The sequence below is a fragment of the Natrix helvetica genome (assembly GCF_964273705.1).
Source record: "Natrix helvetica genome assembly, chromosome: 1".
NCBI lineage: Eukaryota > Metazoa > Chordata > Lepidosauria > Squamata > Natricidae > Natrix > Natrix helvetica.
The window spans coordinates 254218956-254243272 of NC_138548.1; the positions used below are offsets into that span (position 1 = coordinate 254218956).

Below are 24317 nucleotides of genomic sequence, written 5' to 3' on the forward strand. Positions count from 1 at the left end.
GGTAGAGTACTTTTAAAACTTTCCATTTAAAATATTGCATTTCTTCAAATGAAGTGTGACTTCTGATGACTGAATGTGTATCAAAAGTTGCTTATTTCTTTATCTAAAGACCTGGAGAGTATGCTGCTAAATACAATATATGGAACATTGTTATCCTCCTATAAATCATTGTAACACTTTTTGCCAAGATTTTACAAAAAATAATTCTTGAATATGTCTCATCTTTTGTGCATACATTTTTCTCTGTGTATACATATAAATAAAAAGCCAAGGTCCCAGGAGGCTTCTGTTTGAACATAAAGCAACCTTGATTTCTGCTTGTGTGTCTGTTCAGTTTCTTAAAGGATTCAGTTCCAAGTTCTAGGGGGATGGAGAATGCTGCACCTTATTTGCAAACTTTAAACTAAAGCCCTTATTCATAAACTATTCAACAAACAATTTTCAGATAGCATTTCCATGATTTGTGCCAAGAATTATTTATAACAAAATTATGTTTTCCCTTAGGCATCTGTGAACAGTTGGTCCTATTTATTTCTGTGTTTTATCCATCATCTTTGGAGGATTGAAGAAAAGTGATGGATGAAATTACACGAAAATTGAAACAAAATAGTAAAGCAAGCCCTGGGGGTAAACTCACCCTCATTGTAAATAGAGTACTTTAGTAAACTTGTTCTGATTTGTTCTGTGAGGTGGTGCTAATTATAGATTTCTAAGTTCAGTTAATTTTATTTTAAAAACATCATGAGGAAAATTTTAATGAGAACATCTGTTGAGCACACAGTAAGCCAAAAATTGAGCCCAGCCAAAATTCAGTGAAATGGATCTATACCCTTCACTCTAGTCTTTGAATTTGGTTAGGTAACTATATATGAAATAAAACTCCTCCTTTTTCATTCCCAGATAAAATTAAAGGATTTTTTTCTGATCTGAATTACATTCACAGTAACTGACACGGGCGATCCAGTGCTTGCATGTATTTCCCACAGAAAAATGCTCTAAAATATATTCAGGGACAGAGATCTCAATTGCTAAAGCACATATATAAAATGCCTGTTTGCCCACATAGTTATTTACACGAAATTGGAAGGATTTGAAAGATACACTATTTGGCCAAAATCATTTAAAAAAGAAAAAGATAGGATATACTGTATTTAAATTGTCCTCTTTGCCATGCCTGTTGTAATCATTGAGGAGGGGAGGGGGGGGTCTCAAGCAATCATTCATCCATGTATTTATAGCCAGTTTAATGCTCTTTAAAATGTCACAAAGCTTTAAATGATAAATGCCTATAGATTTCATGTTAACTATCAACTGCCACTATTTCTTCAGCTGGCCAAAAGTATGCCTAGCATGAGATCCATTTTATTGTGGAGTTTGTCCTAATATTTGAAAGTTCCTTTTATTATTATTATTATTATTATTATTATTATTATTATTATTATTATTATTATTATTATTATTATTATTATTATTATTATTATTATTATTATTATTATTAATTTCTTCTAAAGTTAACACTGAAGGCAAATCAAAACTACAAGAGATAGCTGTATTTGAAAAGTTGGTATCGTGTATTCTGGGAATCATTCCAAACATGTTTGGGGCATGCATAAGGAATTTTGCATGCCTTCAAAGCATTGGGGGGGGGGGGGAGTTTGTGATACATTTGACTTTCATCAAATTTAATGATGGGCTAGTCTGTTCTTGTTCTTTTACTTTAACTTTTTGATGCTGTGAATACAGAGACAACTACTCACTGAGAAAATGTTTGAAGTCTTGATTTTACATAAGGTACTAAACTGTGCAATTGTCGCTGATCAAAACACTTTAAGAATCATGAATGTACAGATAATCTTTTGATATCCTTCTCATCTACTGTATGTATGTATGTTGCTGTCTTCAGACCAATAGAGGGAGGGTTTTTCACTATGTAGCCTTGTTATCAATGTCTCATTTTTCCATCATTTCACATGTTTGTATGTCTCTCTTCTCACATCCTATCAAACTTTTTAGACAAAAACAGCTTGTTTCTGTCTGTTCTGATTTTATGTTTGATTCATAAATTGATGAATCTTGATTGAATTCATAGCTCTGTTAGATACCTACTCTCTACAACTATTAAATCCGTTGGATTTTTAAATTATTTGTGCAGATTATTGTGCAATCTAGCGTCATTATTTTGTTTTTGTTTATAGTAGAGCTATAATGGACAAAACTTTGAAACTAGTTTAGATTTAATGTTATTTTACTTTATTTGTTTGTTCGTTTGTTTAGAATATAGCTGCCTTTTTTGACATAGTCATGATAAATATTATGCAGAATAAATATAAGATAACATTGGGCCACATTTCTCTGTCATGGTAAACTATAATTTGGGAAAGAGATCTTGTTAATTGTTCCAACCAGAAATTGCCCCAAGGCTGAGGAAATTGTTCAAGTTATTTATTCTTTCACAGCTTGTGAAATGAGTCACTGTAAGTATGAGAGTTTTGGCATAACTCCACCACATGACATCAAGGAAGCCAGTTGGATGTAGCAGTAACAAATGTGATCCTTATGAAAGCATTACACTCCTAATTATTATTAGGATAGTAAATCCATCACTTCTGACCGGGTGACAATGAAACATTTATATTTGCTAGGCATATTTTATTCTCAAGTAGTTTTGACAATCTATCATAGACATTTGATAGTTTGTTAAAGTAATTCTGTTAAGCACCCAGTCTCAACTTACCACCTTGGTAAACTTCCTTTCCACTCTGCCTATTATCCTCTGACAAACTAGGATTGTGAGTTTGTATGACATGATAAGATTCAAATCTATCTAAATAAAGTGCTACTCAAGTTTCCCTTACGTGTTTTTCAAAACTTTTCTTAGACTTTTACCATTGAATTTGCATGGCACTTGAAACGCAGAAATCCCAAAAGATTTCCTATAGATTTACCTTGTGTGCCAAAAGGTTGAGATATAATCATATATATTGTTGTGTAATGATAAAAATTTATTTGTGTTTCCGAATAAAAACAGATGCACAAACAAAAGCATGATTATTGTGGCAATATAACCTTTTGTATTAAATAATCAAGAGCTTTTTCACAGTGCCAAATATCTCATTCTTCTTTGGGCAGTTCATTGCAAGTGCATGGCATGACAGACCTCTCTTATCATATGAATAATGTCTGCCTTTATTACCCTAATACAAATGGAGCAATCTCAACTGCTAAACATCACCTCTTGTTCATTTCAAGTCATTGGGACGTACTTGCACTGCCAGCTTCTTAAAGCACAATTCACAGAGGATTTTCAAATGTCAGTTGTCTCATAAATATCTGTTGGTGAGTAACTGGCTTCTAACTGAAACTGCAAATATTTTTGTTTAATTTCATGCTTGTTAAAAGGGGGAGTGCTCCCTTTTAAAATAGTGCAGTTCTAGAGAGACAATGTCGTTTTCTTCAAATGTTTATCCTGGACATTTGTAATTTTTATAAAATTAAGTATATTCCACCCTGCTGAGTTTCTTTTCTTCTGCATGTTTTCACTTAAAAGTAAGAAGCTGACATTGGCTGATGTGGTAAACCAAAGATTTAATAAGATAGCTTTATATTTTGACATGTCCAACTACTTGTGAAAATGTTCCCCTTGCATTGTAAGCTGTGGAATACTTATTCGCTTCTCTCATTTAGATAGTTGCATAATAGTCAGTGAAAGGAAAATCCTTGGTCTAGAACAGTGATGGTGAACCTTTTTGGCATCACGTGCCAAAAACGGGGGGAGTGCAGGGGGGCATGCCACACCCATAATCCTATGTGCGTGACCCCATGCACATTCGCATGCAACCCCCCCACCTACCCATGCGCATGCAAACCCCACCCTCTTTTGAGTCCGCGATCTCATTTTTCGCCCTCTCCAGGCTCCAGAGGCTTTCTAGGAACCTGGGGAGGGTGAAAATGGCCTTCCTGACCCCCCCAGGCCCTCTGGAGGCTTCCAGCACCTTGCACTTGCACCTGCAGCGCCTGCTGTTCCTCGCCGCCTTCAGAGGCAACAAACGCTACTCTTGGTGAGGCGGCCGTGCTCATGCGGTCCTGGCCTGAAGCCTCATCACACACACACACACACACAAACACACCGCTGAGCCAAGCGCGGCTCAACTGTGCCAGGAGGCACCTGGCAACACCGGCGGTCTCCCTGGTGGCTGGCGGGCGGTTGCAAGTGCAATGCCCCCAATGTCCAGCGCCTTCCACCAGCGCAGAAAGAGTGTGCGGTGGGGAAACAGGTTCCCGGGACGGGGGGGGTTTCCCCTGTTTGCTACAGGAGCAGCGCTGGGCTGAAGTGCCTCGCCGGGCATTTTCATTCTGAGGGAGGTGGAGCTTCCCTGAAATCTCCCTCCGTGGACTTGAGGGGAAAGCCCCCTTTTTTCCCTTCTTAAATTGTGGGAGAGCAGCACATCTCAACAAGTTGCCGAGCTTGCCGGCTAGCGGGGGAGACTAATCCGCCAATGAATCCTAATTGTAGCCTCGGCCCCTCTCCCTCCCTTCCTCCCTCTCTCTCTTTCACCAGGCATGCCGTGATTTGAGAAGGGTGAAAGGGTGGCTTTCCCCCCCCCTCAAGTCCACGGAGGCAGCAGTGCTGGGCTGAGGCGTGGGGAGCTTTGCTTTTCATTTTCACTGACACGGGAATAATAACTCTGACAGTTTTGCAAAAAGTCATGGCAAAACTTCAAGAGTGTTTTGCAGATTTCAGCCCAGCCTCTCCTTTAAAGCTCAAAGCAGGGGACGATTAAAAAGATACAATTGAACGTATGTACTGCTGTTCATAGGAATTTTAAAAAGGAGTCGGGCGTTGAAGGCGCTCTGAACAGAGTGTTTGACTCGGAGGGGGAAAATATTGAGTTCTTTTCAAGGTAACTTGAGAGCAACGGCTGCACTAGAAACTGAATGTTTTGCACAGATTGTAGAGAAGGAAGAGGAAGAAAACAAAGCAAAGCTCCCCACGCCTCAGCCCAGCGCTGCTCCCTCCGTGGACTTGAAGGGGAAAAATGCCCCCCCCTTTTTCCCCTTTCAAATTGTGGTGTGCCTGGTGAGAGAGGGAAGGAGAGGGAGGGAGCATGTGCACCACCTCTGATTAGCTCTCCAAGCTTGGCTTCTCGTTTCTGCGGCCAGCGCTTCACACCCGGCCGGTGCGTGGGTCACCGTGGCGCTTGAGCGAAGAAATCCAAGCAGTCCAAGCGAGCCAGGGAGAGAGAGAGAGAGCACCTGTTTGCCTACCCACCTGCTGGGCCGAGGCTATGATTAGGGTTTATTGATTGGTGGATTAGTCTCTCTAGCTAGCCAGCGCGCTCAGCAACTTGATGAGAGGTGCCGCTCTCCTGCAATTTGAGAAGGGGGGAAAAAGGGGGCTTTCCCCTCAAGTCCACGGAGGGAGATTTCAGGGAAGCTCCAAATGCCCAGCTGGGTGCTTCAGCCCAGCACTGCTCCTGCAGCAAACGAGGGAAACATCCTCCCCCCACTAGTCCGATATTTCTCTCTCACACAAACCTGTAGGAATCTGCTTCCCTACCGTACACCCTTTCTGTGTCTTTCTCCCATGGAGGAGGACATTCTGCCTCCTTACTCGGGAGCCAGTGGGGGGGGGGACAAGCCGGGCAGGTGAGATGGTAATGGGGAGAAGGTTAGCGCACGCCCATCCGCACCCACCACCTCTACCAGCTCAGGGCAGCTGACTCATGTATGAGCCGAGGCTGCGGGGAGCCCCCTGCGTGTTGCAGAGGTGGGCCCAGCCTTCGCCTGCATGACAAAGCATTCCCCATCACTAAGGGCCAATGGGAGTACCCCCAACAAGCAAAGGACATGCCAGCAAACCGCCCGCCTGCGTTCAAGTCAGCCTGCCTCTTTCCCCGCATGGGCTCTCTAGTCTCTGGCAAGACCGGATTCTTTCCTGCCCTGCATCGTTTCTGCCCACCCAGAGGTGGCTGGGGCAACAGTTCCGCCTCCCCCCTCCTCAAGCCCAGCAAGAAAGCCTGATCATTCCACCAGATCCATCCAAGGAAGGAGAGAGAGAGAACCGGGCTCAGCCGATCTGTTCTCCCTGAGCTAGAAGCAGCAGTTAAGGGCAAAGAAATGGCCGAAAAGAAAGCTGAGGTCAGCTTGCCAGCTCACGCATGCGCGCTGGAACTGACAGGGCAAAGCCACGCGTGCCCTGACAAATGGCTCTGCATGCCACCTGTGGCACGCGTGCCATAGGTTCGCCATCACGGGTCTAGAACATAGTTTAGAGGAGATAAAACCCACATCAAAGGGTGGATTAATAGAATGTTATAATGCCTACTGTCTGCAGCAGCAGTGGCTATTTAACCCCATCGTCTGCAGGTTACTTGGTTTATGGACAATATAAGATCTGTATGCTTTTCTCAGATCAGAATTTATAATTCTGGGGTGTAAATTTGTGCTATGCTGGGTTTTTTTTAAGTTCTAGCACAGAACCTATATATACAAAATGGCTTTACTTTAATGTTTGCAGAAGTCATTGTCTATTCAGTGCACTCTTGGTTATGCTCTCTTGAAAATGACTGCTGCAAGTTGGTAGGGACATTCCATTATAAGCAATTGCATGTGTTAAATAGAAATCCTACGGAAACATTTGACCCTCACGCTTTGCTGCTTTTCAATTCAACTGTGAGGCCTTTGCCATGGTATTATTTATCAAGGCCTTTAATTGCATGTGGGACACTTGATCAATTTAAGTACATTGTGCACCACATCCAGTTAGGAAACATCCCAGATGCTCATATATAAGCCAGGAGTCATGGTGCATTTGAGTAAATAGCCCTCCATCTGCTCCTGAAGACTACTGCTGAGGAGCGATACACACTCCTAATGGAGTTGTCTCAGCCTACTATGTCACAACACAGCAGGGGCTAGAGCCTAACTGTTTGAGGAAGAACAACAATTGTATCCTATAATCCTTTTCACTGTGACCTCTGATATAAGTAAACTTTTGGGATGTAGCATTTTTGCCATTTCAATTTTGTTGAGAAATAATGGAGGGCAACTTTTTTCCCTTCAAAAGCAGCCATGACAAAGTCGAATCCTAGATTAGAGTCTGTTGTGATATTCAACTAAAAATAGTTCTATGGTAGATATGTCAATATAAGATATTTGCTAATTCATCTGGATAAACAGATGTCAGTAGGAAAATGTACACACCTTATTTTTTTTTCACCCTGATGCAACTATTGTAGTGTGAGATTGTTTATTAAGATGACTTAAATATTTTCTGCATTTGGGGAGATAGTGAACAGTATGAGCGTCTTTGGACTCAGTCAAAATCCTGCCCACTCCCTACAGTACCATTTATGTATGAAATAGTTGAACACAAGCTTTCTATTCACAGATGATTGGACACTTTTGTGTAAGTGGGCATGGCAGAAAACTAAGAGAAGATGGAGAAAGGGGTGAGAGAAGAAGTAAGAGAGTAAAGAGATAGTATGTATAAAAGAAATAAAAAGAGAAACATTGGTGGTCCATTCAAAAAAAGTAAACTATTATTTCACAAGCAAGCAGACAGTTCTGTGACTCTAAACAATAACTATCATATTATCTGTTCATACAATGTTATTGTTCAACAGTTTTAATTATTCATAATCTTCTCTTCCTGTCAATAAATATATTTCTGAACTCCATACAGCATACTATATCAGAAGAAAAATCAATAAGAGCTGAGATAATATTAATATAAGAACCTAATTTTATTATTATTATTATTATTGGGGTGGTACTGAGGTAGCAAAGCTTTAAACTTAGATAAACACTATGAAACTGCTTATTTTAAGATTTGCTGGCATAGTTTTTTTTGTTACTGTGAAAAGTTAGTTTCTAAAATTCAAGGGGAAATCCAACATTAGATTTCCCTCTCCTTAATGGAAACCTGTATTTGACATTGTAGAAAGAAATTCAAAGAAAACCTATGTAATGTTATACTAGAGGGTATATGTTTGCATTTTGTAGTATGAAATAATATGATAAGAGTTTTGGCAATTCATCATTAAAAGCATCAACCAAAAAATTTAAGAAAACTGGTTCTGTGATTTTATGGAAGATCCAGTAATGGCTTTTAAAATCTTACTGGGGATAGAGATAATGTGAATGAATATGATATGCATGAATATATTTGCTAAGAAAACATTGGTAGGTTAGCATAACAGTAGCTGTTACACTAGTAAAAATAAAATCAAGTCAAATCATTTCTTTATCATGATGGAATATCATTATAGAATACACGATAGAATATATATGTAGCAATTATAAGTGATGAATGTTTGAACCAAAAATTTACTTCAGAAGCATGGAAAGTAACATCAGAGTCTCTTAAAATATAGTTTTACATAACTATTTGTTTCATGGTGATCAATCTGAAAGTTGATCAATTTGAAAATCCCTTCAAATACAAAAGACTAAAAAGTACAAAGAGTTTCTTACCAAGTAAGCTTTTAGACATCAACACTCATTCTAATAATATCACTAAAGTCAGTTCCTAATATAATAATTATGAATGCGAAAAATTCTTGCTTTCACCCACAATGATACTGTGTTATTTGACTCAAGACACCCCAGTGGGTATGCTGTGGAGGATAGTAGCTTAAGCTTTATGTGTGTCAAAACTCAGAAGAATGTTCACATCAGAAGATGCAGATCCCTCTATTGAATTCTTAGGCAAGATCTAAGATGCTCTAAATTGCTTCTTGGTGTTTTAATAGCCATTGGGAACTAGAGGGAAGGCAACCTAGGCGAATAATTTTGTCAACTATCTGGCAGAAATAAACTGATCTTCACAGGGCTTGGAAACTATGCTGGGTCAACAGTTGGATGGGAAAGAGTTTAAGAGAACTAGAGCTGGGGGGTGAAACTGGGGAACCCGGGCAGCAGACAATGACAAAATGCTTCCTATTGTTGTCAAGAAATGTGCAAAGGTATGCCTACAGATCATGAGTAAAAAAGGATTTGATTTTTTGTTATGGGAACAATAAGCAAAAATGTGTATTTCTTAAAAATTAAGAGACCAGAAAACAAGTGGATATATATTCTCAAAAATATCCATTTGGTTGGGTTAAGTAATAAAATTTGTCTGAGAATAGACTCTCCTTATGGAGCCTATTAAATTTATTTACATTTGTATTTATACATTTTGCTTTAAGGCAATCCAACTCCCTGGCACTCTGCCTCTGTTTTTAATCTTGTAAGACTTTATCTTACCAACAGTGGCCCATTATTCAACATGTGCCAAGTAGTTTCAAAAATGACACTACTCAGCAAGTCCATTACCAAACTGTCTCAGATGCTAAATGGCTTGCAACTCAAATTCTATTTGCAGTAAGTCACGTAAAAAGTGCATTTCTTCTATAAATGGTTGAGTTTATTAGGCCTTTAAACAAGGGACAGCTTACATATTATCAACTTGGCAAGTCAGATACCAGGGTTTACACTTTAATTAGGCATTGCTAGCATAGTCATTGCTGCAGAACTTGCATTCCAGAGACTAACATACACAAAGAACTCTCTCACCCATTTTATTGGAATCTACTTGATAAAAAAAAAATCACAGTTTATATTCTAATAATGTTTGCTGAAAGGGGGCCTATCTTGGTAATGGGATTTGTATATTCATTTCTATGCTGGTTTGCTTTACTTAAAATTTATAATGATCTGCTCGGGGTCCCTGCACAAATATTTAAAAGGATGCACACCTCTTGCAGAAAAGGTGATAATGTGCAAAAAACAGAAATAATTGAAACCTAAATGTAGGAAAGGTTGAATAGAAAATAGACATCCTATCCATAAAAAATAATATTGAAGGGAGATGGTAAAACTAGTATACTCTAGTTATTATATTATTTATATTTGAGTGCATTATTTTACATTCTACTATAAAATAATATATGTTGTTAGTATTTCCTATGCCATCCTTCAATTATAGTTTGGGATACTTAATAACTGAATGATGATGAATATATTCACTATCATTAGCTGTAACATTATATATTAGTAGTTATGATATTGTTATCTAAGAACAAGTAGGATCAGTATTTTATGGCAGAATCTCCCTGATTTGAATCCCAACCATTCTCTTTCTGTTTTTCATTTCTTTCTGTTTTTCAATTTCTTGGGATTCAGTCAAATAACCAACCCTATTGGGTATAGATAGGATATAAATAAGAGGTATGCTATTAATACATAGTTTATTCTGCAGGTTGTGAATAAGAATTCATGTACATAATTTCATACGGTAAGAAGACAGAGTTATGGGATTGATAGAGTGAAGCCTCTATCAATGTAGTTGCATTCTCAGAATTATGTTGCCTTATAGAACACAGCACCCCAACATTTCCAGCTTTGTGGACTGATGGGGGGGAGAAGCAAATGGAGCGCACACGCTCACCTGCCACTCACACAAGTGGGGATGTACAAGCTTGTGCCCCCCCTCCTTGCTTCCGCAGCCCAGTTCTGAATGGCTTAGGGCCTGGGAATTGGGGACTCCTGTTATATAAAATCCTCTACAAATCAAATGATGAGTTGAAACTAACTGCAGGGGATGTATAGATTGCCAGTAGTCCTCAATTTACAAGCATTCATTTAGTGACTGTTCAGAGTTACAACACCACTGAAAATGTGACCTACGGCCATTGTTCACACTTATGACCACTGCAACATCCCCATGGTTATGCGATCACTGGGCAACTAGCATGTATTGATGACCGTTGCAGTGTCCCAGGGTCCTGTGATCACCTTGTGACCTTCTGACAAGCAGAATCAATAGGAGAGCCAGATTCACTGAACAACCGTGTTACTAATTCAACAACTGTAGTGATTCACTTAACAAACTGGCAAGAAAGTTTAGAAAGTGGGACAAAATTCAGTTAACAACTTCTTGCAGAAATGTTGGGGTCAATTATGGTCATAAGTCTAGGACTACTGTGTTTCAAATAGAATTTCTGAGTTGTAACTGTTGTTCATTTTATCTAAGAGTAACCCTGAAATAATGAAAAGTCTTTCTACAGCAATGAAACTGTAATAAATTCAGGCCTCATTGCATTGATATCATTCTTCTCCTCCCTTTGCAACTGGAAAAAATACATAACATGCTGTTTCTGTTATCATATCTTATCTTGTAAGTTTAGTGCAGTAGAGAGTATCTTGAGAACTGTTAAAATAATATAAAAATGAAAGTTAAATAAATTGTTCTCTTCACTGTTTTATTTTTCTAAATATCTTTTTATTAATTACCTTATCATCAGTCACCGTAATGTGATAATGTTGTTGCCCTTCTAAATCACCAGTAATGGCAGCTTTATGGGAGGTGTATAAATAAATAGAAACCAGTATGAAAAAACAAGAAACAATGATAGCAATAGTAATAGCAACAGCAAAAAAGCCATAGCAATAGTAAGTATAGCAAAATTTAAAAATACAAAAAATACAAATTTGTAAAAATGCAAACATACAAGCTTGTGATTTTTAAGAAAGAAATGAAGTATTCTTAAAAATGGTTACAATGTTGTAAAAATGAGAGATGAGGTTATTTTTTTGAGAAATAAGTGCCTGCTTTAAACTAGGCTGATTTGTTTATAAAGTTGCTAACGTCTGTAATTCTGGGCAAAGGAAATGGAACATCTGCAACTGAGATTGGTTAAGGTCTGGGAAAACTAATTGACTACAGTTTGGTTAAGATGCAGGGTCAATTACATTTTCAAACAACAGCTTATATGCTCCCTGACAGCAAAGCTGGGATGTCATATATTATCTGTTTCCTTGTTTAGAAAGAAAGAAATGAATTTACATAGCTATGTGATATTTTAACGTAACCAGTACAAATTTCTTTGCGAAGAAAAGGAAGCTGGCAACTTTGGACTAAAAATGCCATGTCAGGAATCCAAGAGATATTTGTTTTTCTCAGCCACATTTCTGTCAGTTGAATTGGTTTTTAATAGCAGTAATCTAAAGAAGTGGCTTTTAAAAGATGGTTTCTTACAAGCATCTTCTCCTGATGTAACAGAGTGAAACCGATTACCTCTCTTTCCTTTAACCCTCAGAATCCACAAAGAACTATTCCTGGGGGTTGGGAACAATTTAATGGTGAGCAAGCTACTGTGGGAAGCAAAAAAGTCACAATGTGAGCAAAGGTCTGTCTGTGAAAGGTTGGCTATTACTCAGAATTTCTTAATTTTTATTCATGTGTTTTCTGAATAAAAATTCAAACCGGTTCCTTGTTAATAGCCTTTACACTAAGAGTTTTAATTTATTAAAAAGTCAATATAATATATTGCATTTATAATATATTGCCTCAGAAATCAATTGTTAAATGGTAATAAACCTTTTTGTATGGAAAACAGTGCTAATACAATGTGTTTGATTCTATTAAAAGAAACTGAATAGGGAATTTAACATCTTCTTTTTCTGGACTTGATTTTATCGTTAAAAGGTTTCTTGCAATGCTAGACACTTTTTAAAAACGATTTCATGTACAACTTTATAACCTTGCTTTTGATCCAAATAAGATAGACAGACAGACAATGAATAGATAGATAGAAACACGTGTACCCACCCACTTGTATTCATATACGTGTGTCTGTGTATCTATTGAGTATACACCTCACTTGTTTCATAGAACAATTAAGGTGCTGAAATATTTCATATTTGTGGGTGAATACATATTGGGGACTCCTATTCATGGTTTTGATATCATAGGTCCCTGGGGCATATTATTTTGCAGTAGAGTAGGAAAGTTAAGAATCAGATTTCCATTTTCCCACCATTATTATGCTATTGTTCCAGACTGCTTCCTTATTGCAATTACTTTAACTCATTGGTCAGAGGTAAAATAATGACTGTCATGGATTCAAATAGCCCATAGTCTACAAAACAACTTTTGGGGGAATGTTGGTAATGAGAGTGGGAATTCTTATTTAACACTGTCTTCTAGCTAATAGTTTCTGAGAATTAAGGCTAAAACAAACACATTTGCTATTCCCTCTCTCGCTCTCAACCCAACTCACTTTATAGAGTTACTATTATGGAGAACATAGGAGGAAGAAGGAATATTAGGTATGCTTGATGCCTTGAGTTATTTTAAAAAATAATAAAGGTGGGAACATAGATTATAGAACATAATTTAATATAAAAGAATGCCAAATCCCATTGTTGGATTTTTAGTAAAAACTGATCTATTAATAGAGTACAAATTGTTGTACACACTGCCCCTACTCATCTGAAATTTGGAGGTGTTCAGTACTGCATTAAAAGAAAAATATAATAAAATAAAAATGGCTCTTCAGTTTCCTTCAGAACTTGAGAAATATATTTCTACAATAATTTTAATGTTCTGCTATGTCTATTTGTTTAACACTGTACATAAGCATTAATATTATTTAGCTACCACACGATCAAAATGTAACTGAAAGTATATATTCAATTAACAATTTTTAAAGTGTTTGTTTTTACTCAAAAGCATTTGTGGAAATACGGTGCAAATTAAGTATCTTTGTTGAAGATTTCAGCCTTTATTATGCTTCTTCCATCTCAGCCAGATGATTTCAGTATAAGCCAAGAATACTTCAATTTATCACTGATGAGACTAGGTTCCCATATACAGTATCAGAGGTATTAGCAGCTCAACTATTCTTCCTTTCTAAGTCTTTGCACATCAAAGGCATTTCTGCTTTCAAAACAATTAAAGTTGTTAAGGCTTTATCAGGAGATTAAATATTATGATGTTTGTCAAAATTCCTTCCTTAAGTGCTTTTAAGCATCAAGGCCTTTATTTGCTTAATAATTTTTGTGGATTCCACATTACTCCTTAACAAAATTAAGCATCTTGTTAGCTATTCTGTTGGGATGAATGTAAATGGGAATGTATTGGCTGCATTGTATGCCATTTTATCTATTGACCTGATTTCAGTAATCACAAAGATTTTACAAGGTAAGGAAAACCACTGTGCCTTAATATAGGGATGATGCTACTGAGTTCATTGATTTATCTTCCTCTCTACAGTTGTCTGATTTAATCAAATAAATAGCAGTAATTCTATCACATTTATTTTTCTCAGATTTCTCAGTTTACAAGTCATATTCTATACTTATGATAATGGAAACAAAAATATACTGGAATATTGGTAATGTATGGCTGTTCACAAATAGTTTTAGTATTGAAATCTGTGCAATTTGGCATATATTTTTAAAAGTGCAAATGTCAGAATAATGTGTGTATACTCAGTCTTTTTGCTTATCAATGAAGTGTAAAGTAGACATATTTGTATAAAAACAGTAATGAGAGAATTTTGTCTCCTATTCTTAGCCCCAATTAACTTTTAAAATTAATTCCTATGCTTTCATTATTGAATTTGTATCTTTCTCTACAAAGGAGACACTCAGCACTCATAACAATTAGAGAAATATATTTTAAAAATATATTACACTTTATTAATATATCATTAAAAAAAATAAAACAGATCATTCCCAGTCAACTAGAACTTGAGCCAGGAGCTTATTGGAACTGTCCAATACTCAGTTGTAAGCAATAAATCCTGGAATTTCAGAGCTAATTTCTAATCTCTAATTTCTCTCCAAAACAGAATAATTTCCAAAAACAATTTCATGTTAATTTTGAATATTTCCAGAAAGTTCTTTGTCCTGAAGTCAGTATTAAATATTTACTAACAGGAGAGGCAACATTATAATAACTATAGTTATATCCAGTAACTTTGAATATTGTCATTTTACTACCCAACTTGGTAGCATCTTGCACTGCATCATCAGTACAAGAAAGTGTGGTTTGCTCTCTGTTTATATACAGTAGCATTATACATTATCTCTTCTGTTTGTCATTTTTAATAGATGAGAAATAAAACTAATAATAATGTATTCAGAATCCTGTACAATTTGCCCCAGTGGTCCAGTATACAAATATATATTTAAAGTGTGGTGAAGATTTCAAATCTAAGGGAAGTTGTATACCAGTGACTAAATCACTGAACTAGAGTCCTTTGGCATTACTTCTTTTTTAATGACTCCTGGTCCAGAGTCACTTGATTGTGTTGGGTGGCTATAGAAATTAAATGAATGAACGAACGAACGAACGAACGAACTGCTTGGACCAATCCCTGAAGTATTCTTGGCAATATTTCAGAAGTGGCTTGACATTGACTACTTCTAGGGCTCAAAGGGAGTGGCTGGCCCAAAGTCACCCAGCTGATTTTTTACCTAAAGCAGAACTAGAATTTACTGCCTCCTGGTTTTTAGCCTGATACCTTAGCCACTACACAAAGTTGGCTGGCTAATGACATCAAATCTCAGGGAAGTCATTTTCATCTGACTTAGTCTTTCCTGAAAACCTGCTTGAATTGAAAGTCCTGTTGTTATAAACCTGTTTGGTATGTTCTGGAATGACTTTGATTTACATATTTTGCCATTTTTGCACAGTCTTGAAGATTTCTCTTTCAGTGAAATAAAAGTGCAACAGCCTAGGACCATGATGGACCTATGGAGCGTGTGCCAGAGGTGATACGCAGAGCCCTCTCTGTGAGCACGTGCACCATCACCAACTGCTCTTCTGGTTTCCAGAATGTGCGCACCAGCCATCTGGTCTTTGTTTTTCTGGGGCTCCGGCATGCGCCGGTTTCAGCACTCAGTCCCAAAAAGGTTCCCTATCACTGGCCTAGAATGTTAAGAGTAGTATACCTCTCTTATTTTATAGACTTAAACCTTTCAGCCAAGTTGGGTATTTTTGCATCTTTATACCACTGTATATGGAACAATAAAAAAAAATTAGATTATGGCAAAAGCAAATTGGGAATTCATTGTTTGCTTTACTCAGTTTCTATTCTCTGAGGTAAAATATTCAGCTAGGCTGCATGATGTTCTGTTTCAAACATGCATAAAGGACTTTTTGCATTATCTTTTCTTTCCCGACTTATCATTAACTCCCTTGTTGTGAAGACTGATAAAAACCTACGTGTCTAGAAGGCAAAGTCAGGATATTATATATTTATTTGCATGAGTAAGTAAAGATTTTCAAAAATCCTGGGAGAGAACTTTATGATCTTCTCTCATTCTTTTCCACCCTCACCTAAGTCCTAAAGCATTTCTCATTCTTTAGGCATGGGTGGTGGAGAAGAACCCAAAGCCTCCGGATTGATCGAAGGAGACTTGAGTTCTCAATTAAAACTGTAATTTAGTTTTGCATTTCAATTTTAAAACCAAACAGTCTCCAGTCCTTTTCATGAGTCATGAACCTTTTTGCATGAGTGACTGGAGGAATCAGTGAATATGTATATTAGTATTTTCCACCCCACGCCATCCTTTCAGTAATGCCTATTTTGTTTGCTTAAACGAGTGCCCTTTTACTTCATTACACTTAGTTCGGGTTAATGTAATTTTGTGTCTTTGCAAAGAGCAGATATGGTGTCAGTTTTCCTGCTTATTCATAAACATTAAAAAAAAAAACCAGAGAAAGTGCAATAGTAATGTTCCTCCTCTTAAAGGATGTCATTGTTACTTCCTGTGTCCCCCCCCCCCCATCAAAGACGACCTGGCTCTAGCAATAAATTAGCAATGCTCATGCTTAGAGTATGTTTTCTTGTTAATTGGAAGATATATCTCATTAGACATGAACAAAATTTCTGATTAAACCCACTAATTGAATGTTAAAACGTATTTGCCCTGTTTGTATTGAAACATTCTGGAGGTCAAAAATGCCAACTTTAAGTTGTATTAAAGGAGAAGCATAGTGGACACTTTTTAATTATAATTTAAAGTTTAAGATTGATATGTGAATGGCAGTATTTTACGCAGATGCCAGATAAAGCTCCTGTAATTCTGACAATGTGTGAGTTAATTTCCTTTGTTTTCCTTCATTTTAAAAGAAAAATAATCTTCCATGAAATAAGCATTAGTTCGGAGGGGCTGCATATTCCTTCCATATTAGTTTCACTTTTATCGTTATTGCTGCAGCATTTTTCGAACCTGAAAATGTTAGTAAATGTGGTTTGTATTATACTACATATAAATATAGCTGCCTGAAATGGTATGTGGATCAAGTTAGTGTGTGCTTTCAGCACTGAGGAAGTGCCAGGATTCACATGTTTGTGGTGACTTCTTAATTTGTTACGAATGCTTTCTCCATTATCATTCGCTCAGAAGTTAGCCCAAGCCATTTGAGCCAGTCAGTAGCTTGTTCTGTGGGTGAACACAAGGTATCAGCATACCAAGTCAGAAACGTGACGACCCCAAGATGTTAATTAAAGATAGGCTTCATACAATTGACCATTGCAGTTCTCACAATTGCTGTGGTTACTCAGCTAATGTCTGGTTTGTTCTGTTGTTATAGAGCAGAGCCAGACAGCCTCTTAGTGCGCCAAGTGTGGTATTCAGGTTTCCACATTTTGGCAGGCCAAGGCTGCACTCAGAAAATGGACAGGGCCGGAAAAAAGAGGCCAGGAATAAATGAGAAAACCTGGCAGGGTTGTAGCAAAGAAAGAAAGATGGAGGGGCATAATTTAATACTTACAAAATAAAATGCAAGAACAGCACCGTTTCTTATAGTAGTTAGCCAAGCACTTTTTTACCCAAATAAAATAAAACCTGTCAGAGCCGGACTTTTGATATTACCTACTTTTGCAGTCATTTATAATTCTTTTAGGCCATTGAGTAGCTTTTCTATTTAAATAAATAAAATAATTAGACTATAAAAATGTAAGTTTGTGCTTCAATTTTTGCAGATGCTGTTAAGTCAAGACATTGTGTATTATGGAAAGGTTTGAAAATCCTATTCCGTTCTTCCCTTCTTTATTTATTTTTTGTTGCTTCCTTGTTTGTTTTTGATGTCTTGCATATTGACTTTTTCAAAAGAACTTGAATCCATCTGGAAATAGTGTAACATTGTGAGACAAGAAACAAAAGATCAAAGGGGATGTCTCTTCCAAGTCTGTGTTTATGATCTTAAAAAGCTGCTGTCTTTAGAATAAACAGGATTAATGTTCATAATTTAATTTCTGGAGTATTTTCATTGTTAACCACTGTATAATCAAAAAACATGTCTCTGCTATGCCTTGGTACCTTTTTTGAAATAGCATTTAGAAGTATGTAGGATATGACATGCTGTGCTTTGAGTAACAAGTAATTCCATGAAGGTTCATTGATGTTCATTGAAACATCATGAAAGTAAATTAGAATAACCTGTTCTATAAAATAATTATCTGCTCTGTTTTCAGCAAGCCCTAGTTGTTTGCCTTTTGGCACTGTGGGAATACGTGGAGATGGTTCAGAGAAATGTCAGAAAAAGCTGTGTATGTTTGCTTGAGATTTACATATTTTGTTGATGCAAGCTAACTGACTGCCTTTTCCTTACCTTAAATGCACAGAATATATCCCTTTCATCCTTCATCAAAAATTTGTCATAATTCTTGATTACTATTTTGTTACAATTGGTGATTTAGAAACAGAATACACCAGCTGGATTATCAGCTTTCAGACTGTGTCTGCAAACAGAAAAATCTGCTTGAGACTTGTCAACTGAACAGATGTTACACTCAGGGAAATGGAACATATTGTACCCTGCGGGGTCTGTCACTGTCGCACAAATACTCTTAAGAATGACTGCATTGAATTTTCCAGAGTAAACTTGCTCTTTTTCTCTCTCTTTATTGTAGACTTTGAATCTGAGCTGAATTTTTTCCTTCTAGAATGAAGTGTTGGATAGTTTGATGTTTTGGGGAGAAAATATTCCACATTATACAAAATGCAAACATTTATTGCATGTAGAAAATGCTTCGAGTTTTATATGCTGACAATATAAACAGCTTCTATTATTAAGTTCCATTTGTTATTGCAGTAACCAAACACATTTGTATATAGTAGCTTTTATGGAAGGGAAAATTTTAACCAGCACCATCACAGACTATTACCTGTATTCAGTTAATAATGTTTCAGTCATCGTGTAATCCCGTGACAGTGTTTTTTCCACACGGAATAATCAGCCTTTCACTGAAATGAATTTGTAAGATGTGGAAAATTATTTATTTTGACCAGTGATCCAAAGCTGTTTAGCCCTTTAAAGCAGATGATTTCTGTAACCTCATGGAACCAGAAAATCAATTATTTTTTTCCAGTTACACTCCCCTGCTATAAACATGCTAATGGACAGTATAGTGCATACAATTATAAATAAAACATATCCAATTTCTGAAAATATTTTATCTATTCAAAAGACAAAATTGTATGATACTGTTAGTAATTTTACTCTGAGAGAAGCAGTTTAATCAAAATAGCCACAGTATGTATATTATACTGTATCGTGATGCCCTAAATATGAAACCTTCAACATTATTCAGGGTAGATACTGCATTTTGCATTCTTGCTTGGTTTTTGGTTTAGAAATAAATAGATTATAGCATATTAATTGCATTATAAGCTACTCCAAGAAAGCTACTGTTCAGTTGAATGAAATTTGTATATTTTAAATTGCAAATTGCTTGTATTTTTCAAAAACTATTAGGCAAGCATGCTTCTAAGACCTTGTTGAGTTTCCATTTATGGAGACAAGTGAGCCATGTCTTATTTGTTAATTATCATCAAAATATAAAGATAAAATAATTTTTGAACCAAAATCCAGCTTCTTTTTGTTTATTTATAACATTTATGTGCTATTCATCTCACTGTCAAAGACAAAATCTTGATGCTTTGATTTCAGGAAAGCAAAATATTTTACGTGCACACTCATAGAAGCTCTTAGTTTCATTGGTGCTTCTTGCAATTTTGATAACATAAAATATATATTAAGCTATATATCTGGTGTTATATTAAGCTTCAAATCATTAAAGCAGCCACCTCATTTTACCAAGTGACGTTGCATGCAAAAGTAACTTGAGTCAACCAGGAGTAGCATATAAGCCTGGAAAAAGCTGTGACTTCTTTAATTATTTAAAGTTAAGTGAATTTTCCTGTTCAATGTGAACCACCTCTTTTGAGTAATCCTAATCTTTGGTGTTTTCTTTATCTTTTCTAGTGAATTTCTTCCATAGAATTACTTCTCTTGCCATTTAAACCAAATGCTGTCATTATTTATTTAAAATCAAAATATATAAACAAAACAAAAAAATAATTCATTTGTAATCTTTTAAATCTGTTAGTCTTCAGTGCCATCATTCAAGGCAGCAAACCTGGAACATCCTGATATTGTCCTCTCCAATTCTAATGGAGTATGTTAAACTAGGGGAATTTGTCCTAAATTGCCATTGATTTTGATGTTTTAATAGGGATTTGTCTCCCAACTTTTTACATCAACTTCAATCATACTACAACTAAATGATAAAATGCCAAGGGGGAAAACTTGAATTTTCTTACAGTTCTCCCAACAGTCAAAACTTGACCACTACAGTATTCCCTTGTCTTTGATTTTGACAATCATCCAAACTCCCAGCTCAATGTTTGAAAACAAGTATCTGCTTAAAGGTGAAGTGCACCTGGTAACAATTAAATGGCAAAAAAAAAAAAAGAAGGTCTGGTGCCTGAGGATTTGGCAACTTTCTTGTGAAGCTACAAAAAAAGCATTTTTCTTCTTCTTTTAAAAAAAATATTCCTGGAATGATCTGTATTGTTATTATTATCATCATCATTATTATTATATATTATTATATATTCAGAATCTAGACACATAACAACATTCATATATTGAAAAGTATTTGGGCAAACCTCGAAAGCAAGTTGGCCGTGGCAAATTGACTGCAGCAAATTGTCATAGACCCCTTCATGCCTGGTAATGAACCTTAAGCCCAGTTTCAGCCATAGACACCCACAGTTATTCACTTCTGGGACAATGCTACCAGTCACCGCAATGATCACAGCAGCCTTCCTCCCTAAAATTAATGTTTTGCTGTACAGGACCTTCAAGGGAGGCATGTTTCCAAAAGGGCTATGACCCTATTTACTGCTTTCTGTTTCCACTGTAAGAAGAAACTTTGTTTAATTCCAGCTTTTGTGCAACAAAAAAAATCTGTAACATCTAAAGCAATAAACAGAACTTCAGGCTGTTTCTTTTTTCTTGTTAAGAGTCCTTCTTTTCAGCCCATTCAGAAAAAAAAAATCTGATCTTTAACATTTGCTAATGGCTTGAATTGGGGTCGGTTCAGACATCCCGTTGAGGCAGAATCAATCAATCAATAGGCTTGCCTCCATTTGCAAGTCAGGGGTTCACGCAATAAAACTTGTCATATAATAATATTCTGTTATAGTTTATACTGTTGTGTCAAATTAGGTCCCTGTGTTAGTGTTTCACATGTTTTCATTGAAAGCTGTGTATAGTTTTCTTGGCTCCAAAGCTTGTGAAAAAAATGTAATGAACATTGCAATCCGTTAAATTAAATTAGCAAAATCCACAGTTGGGCTTGTAAAATGGGTCAAATTATATTTCAGTTTATCAAATTGTTGGCCTGGTCCATTTAATTAAAAGTTAAATTAAAGGCAGACATCTCTTCCTTCTTAGCATTCTAACAAGATTGAGGCAGAGCCGGTCCTGGGGTTATTTTGCGATTCTAAATAAACACTATAAGTGGTCTGTATGAAAGTATAAAAATCCACACCAAATGTTTAGATATGTTATTAAAAATAATTTGTTCTGTGCTTTTGTGAGTTGACATAATTATGGCTGGAACACTAATAAAATCCATAGTTTAGGTTTATAGAGTTTTGATAAATTATTTTTTTTCCAGGGCAATACATTTTGAGTACAGATTTCTGTAAAGCAGTGCATGGTTAATTAAAATTTAGTGGAAGAAATATGTCTATAATTATGTACAAGCAGCATCAGAATTTCTGGATGGATGTTTAGTGCAATATATATTTAATGTAAATCATACATATCTCCATCTACCTATTTAATCTGCCTACAGAGATTCACCATATTTCTCATACTTCCATCATACTGTTTAAAAAGCAAGGCAGCAAAGTACAGTAAAGGTGCAATGCATTTTGCTTTTCTTATTCACCTGCCTTGTCAGTTTTGCAGTTTACTTAGTATACCACCAAAGATATAACTTTGTACAGATGCTGATTGCCATCATTGAACTTAAAAATATGAAAAGTTTAGGACAAGAGAAAATACTAATAGATGTTGATCTTAGATCTTTTACTGATATCTTCCAAATTGTTTCTTTCTTGTTTTTAAACAGCCCTCTGCTTGCTGTCTCCTTCGGAATCTGCTGTGCAGTTCCAGCAATAACCTTGCTGATCCTTGGAGTAAATCCTCTTATTGGTGCCTTAGGAGCCTTCAACATTTTCCTGTATTCCTGCTGCTATACGCCTCTGAAAAGAGTTAGCATTGTGAATACATGGGTAGGAGCTGTGGTTGGTGCCGTTCCTCCGGTCGTGGGTTGGCTAGCAGCAACTGGTAGTCTGGATGCAGGTGAGTATAAAGTGAAAACTCCATCATATAATAGACAAGAATGGGGGAAATTCCTTTTAGCTTTGGGACTAGCAAAAAAATAACTGCAGTATATTATGGAAATAAGTGCGTTGTTTCTCCTAAGTCTCTCTACTACAAATAAAACATTCCCTTTTTAATCAACGTTTACTAGAGTAGCCTTTACATTTTCCACAATCTACATCTTCCATATTGAATTCTATAGCACTCCTTGCTACATATTGATATATGAGTAAAATTCAATAAGAGGTTCTTGGGCAACATACTCAAAGGCATGAGACTAGCACCCTAATCTCAGGGTGGAAAAGAGTTTTTAGTAAGGATGAGATAACTCCAAGAGTAACACTTAAAAATACTTTAATAATAAGCTGTTATATCCTGGGAATGGTTCCAGCCTTGGACACAATGGACTTTGTAATAGTGGGTAATGCAATAAAGTCACAGAAAAAGAGGTAACATGCATATAAACCACACAGTTAGCTTGATTTCTGGTTCAAAGCTGATTGAGATTATGGTTTATTTTAAAAAGCTTAGAGGTAGTGCAGTGCTAGAAAAGAATAGTATTGATGAATTGAGAAGATGTACAGTATTTATGTGATTATGTAAGATTCATCTGTCACTGCTAGGTACTGTTAGAAGTTGACAGGTATGGTCTGCAAGATAGCTTTCTTTAAATGCTATTCGATTAACAAAAAATCCTCTTGGCAAGATAGGATTGAGAGGTTTTGCCTCATGGATTTGACAAAGGTACCAAGAAGAGAAGTGAAGTAGATCCTGAAGTAGGTATTTTGAACTATTCGTACAACATCTACGGTACATTTGAACCAAAATGGAAGCAGACTGCTATTTCCTGAGTAGGGAGATGGGATGCCAGAACAACCTTTCAGTTGATCTCTAGGAGAAACCAGGAACTGGGGGGTCATGTGTTTTAGAAACAATCCTTACCAGAAGGTTAGAGTGATTTTCTTGTACCAGAAGTTACATTTAGCCTGTGATTTTCAATAATGCTCTGTTTGGATATGTCAAAAACCAAGCAACCTGTTAATGTGCATATCTGTTCTGTGAAATTACCTGTGCCTGATCTCTTCCTGCTTAGCCTTTGCCACCAGCATTTTCACATACCTTGAAATCTTGCTGTCTATTCATCCCCAAGACATGAGCAATCTTTTAATAGCCAGGGGCTGTGCTTGTCTTTTTTTTTTTTTAGGCAGTGATGGAGTGATAGTACCAAGTGCATGGGGTGATTTTTTTTCTCTTGAATTTTAGAAAAAGTTGAGGAGTTTGTTTAAATATATATGTTTAGCCAATTTTAGAGTTTACAATTGTTTTCCTGATTTTAAAAGCTGAGACCAAAGGTGGCTTCACCTATGCCTTTAGTACCATGTGAAAACACTGCCTTTTATTGATCTTTCATGTCCTCTTCCAAGCCAGTCTCACAATGCATGTGCACCAAGGAGTTTACTTGAAAGACAATTTCAAGCCAAGGCAAACAGGGAGACTGTTCAAGTAAACCCACAGAACAACAAAATCCCAGTCCCTAGAGGGCTTACTTGCAAAAAAAAAAAGTGTTCAAAATAGCCAGAATCCAGGTGGTGAAAGCAAAATTATAGTCAGGTCATCATCCAGAAGTCTAGGAGTTCAAACATAAGTTGACAATTGGTCTGAGTTCCAAGGGGCAGCTTCCACAGGCAACAAGTTCAAGGAGACATACGCACAATCTTGCAATAACCAAAGTGATTGTTTCCAACTGAGGGTTGCTGGTGTCCATAGTCTATCTGCTTCTGATGTAAACAACAAAAGCAGGACTACTCTGGCAGGCGAGAAACCATGCAAAATGGCTTTGTATTCCTTGACC

General features: G+C 36.6%; 1 protein-coding gene across 1 annotated transcript in view; it reads left to right on the forward strand.

Annotated features, from left to right (window-relative positions):
- COX10 (cytochrome c oxidase assembly factor heme A:farnesyltransferase COX10) overlaps positions 1-24317 on the forward strand; it is a 110463-nt gene that overhangs the window by 74357 nt on the left and 11789 nt on the right. The window contains exon 6 of the mRNA XM_081965886.1: positions 22212-22444. Coding sequence (XP_081822012.1) covers positions 22212-22444 — 233 coding nt within the window. The remainder of the gene's footprint in view (positions 1-22211; positions 22445-24317) is intronic.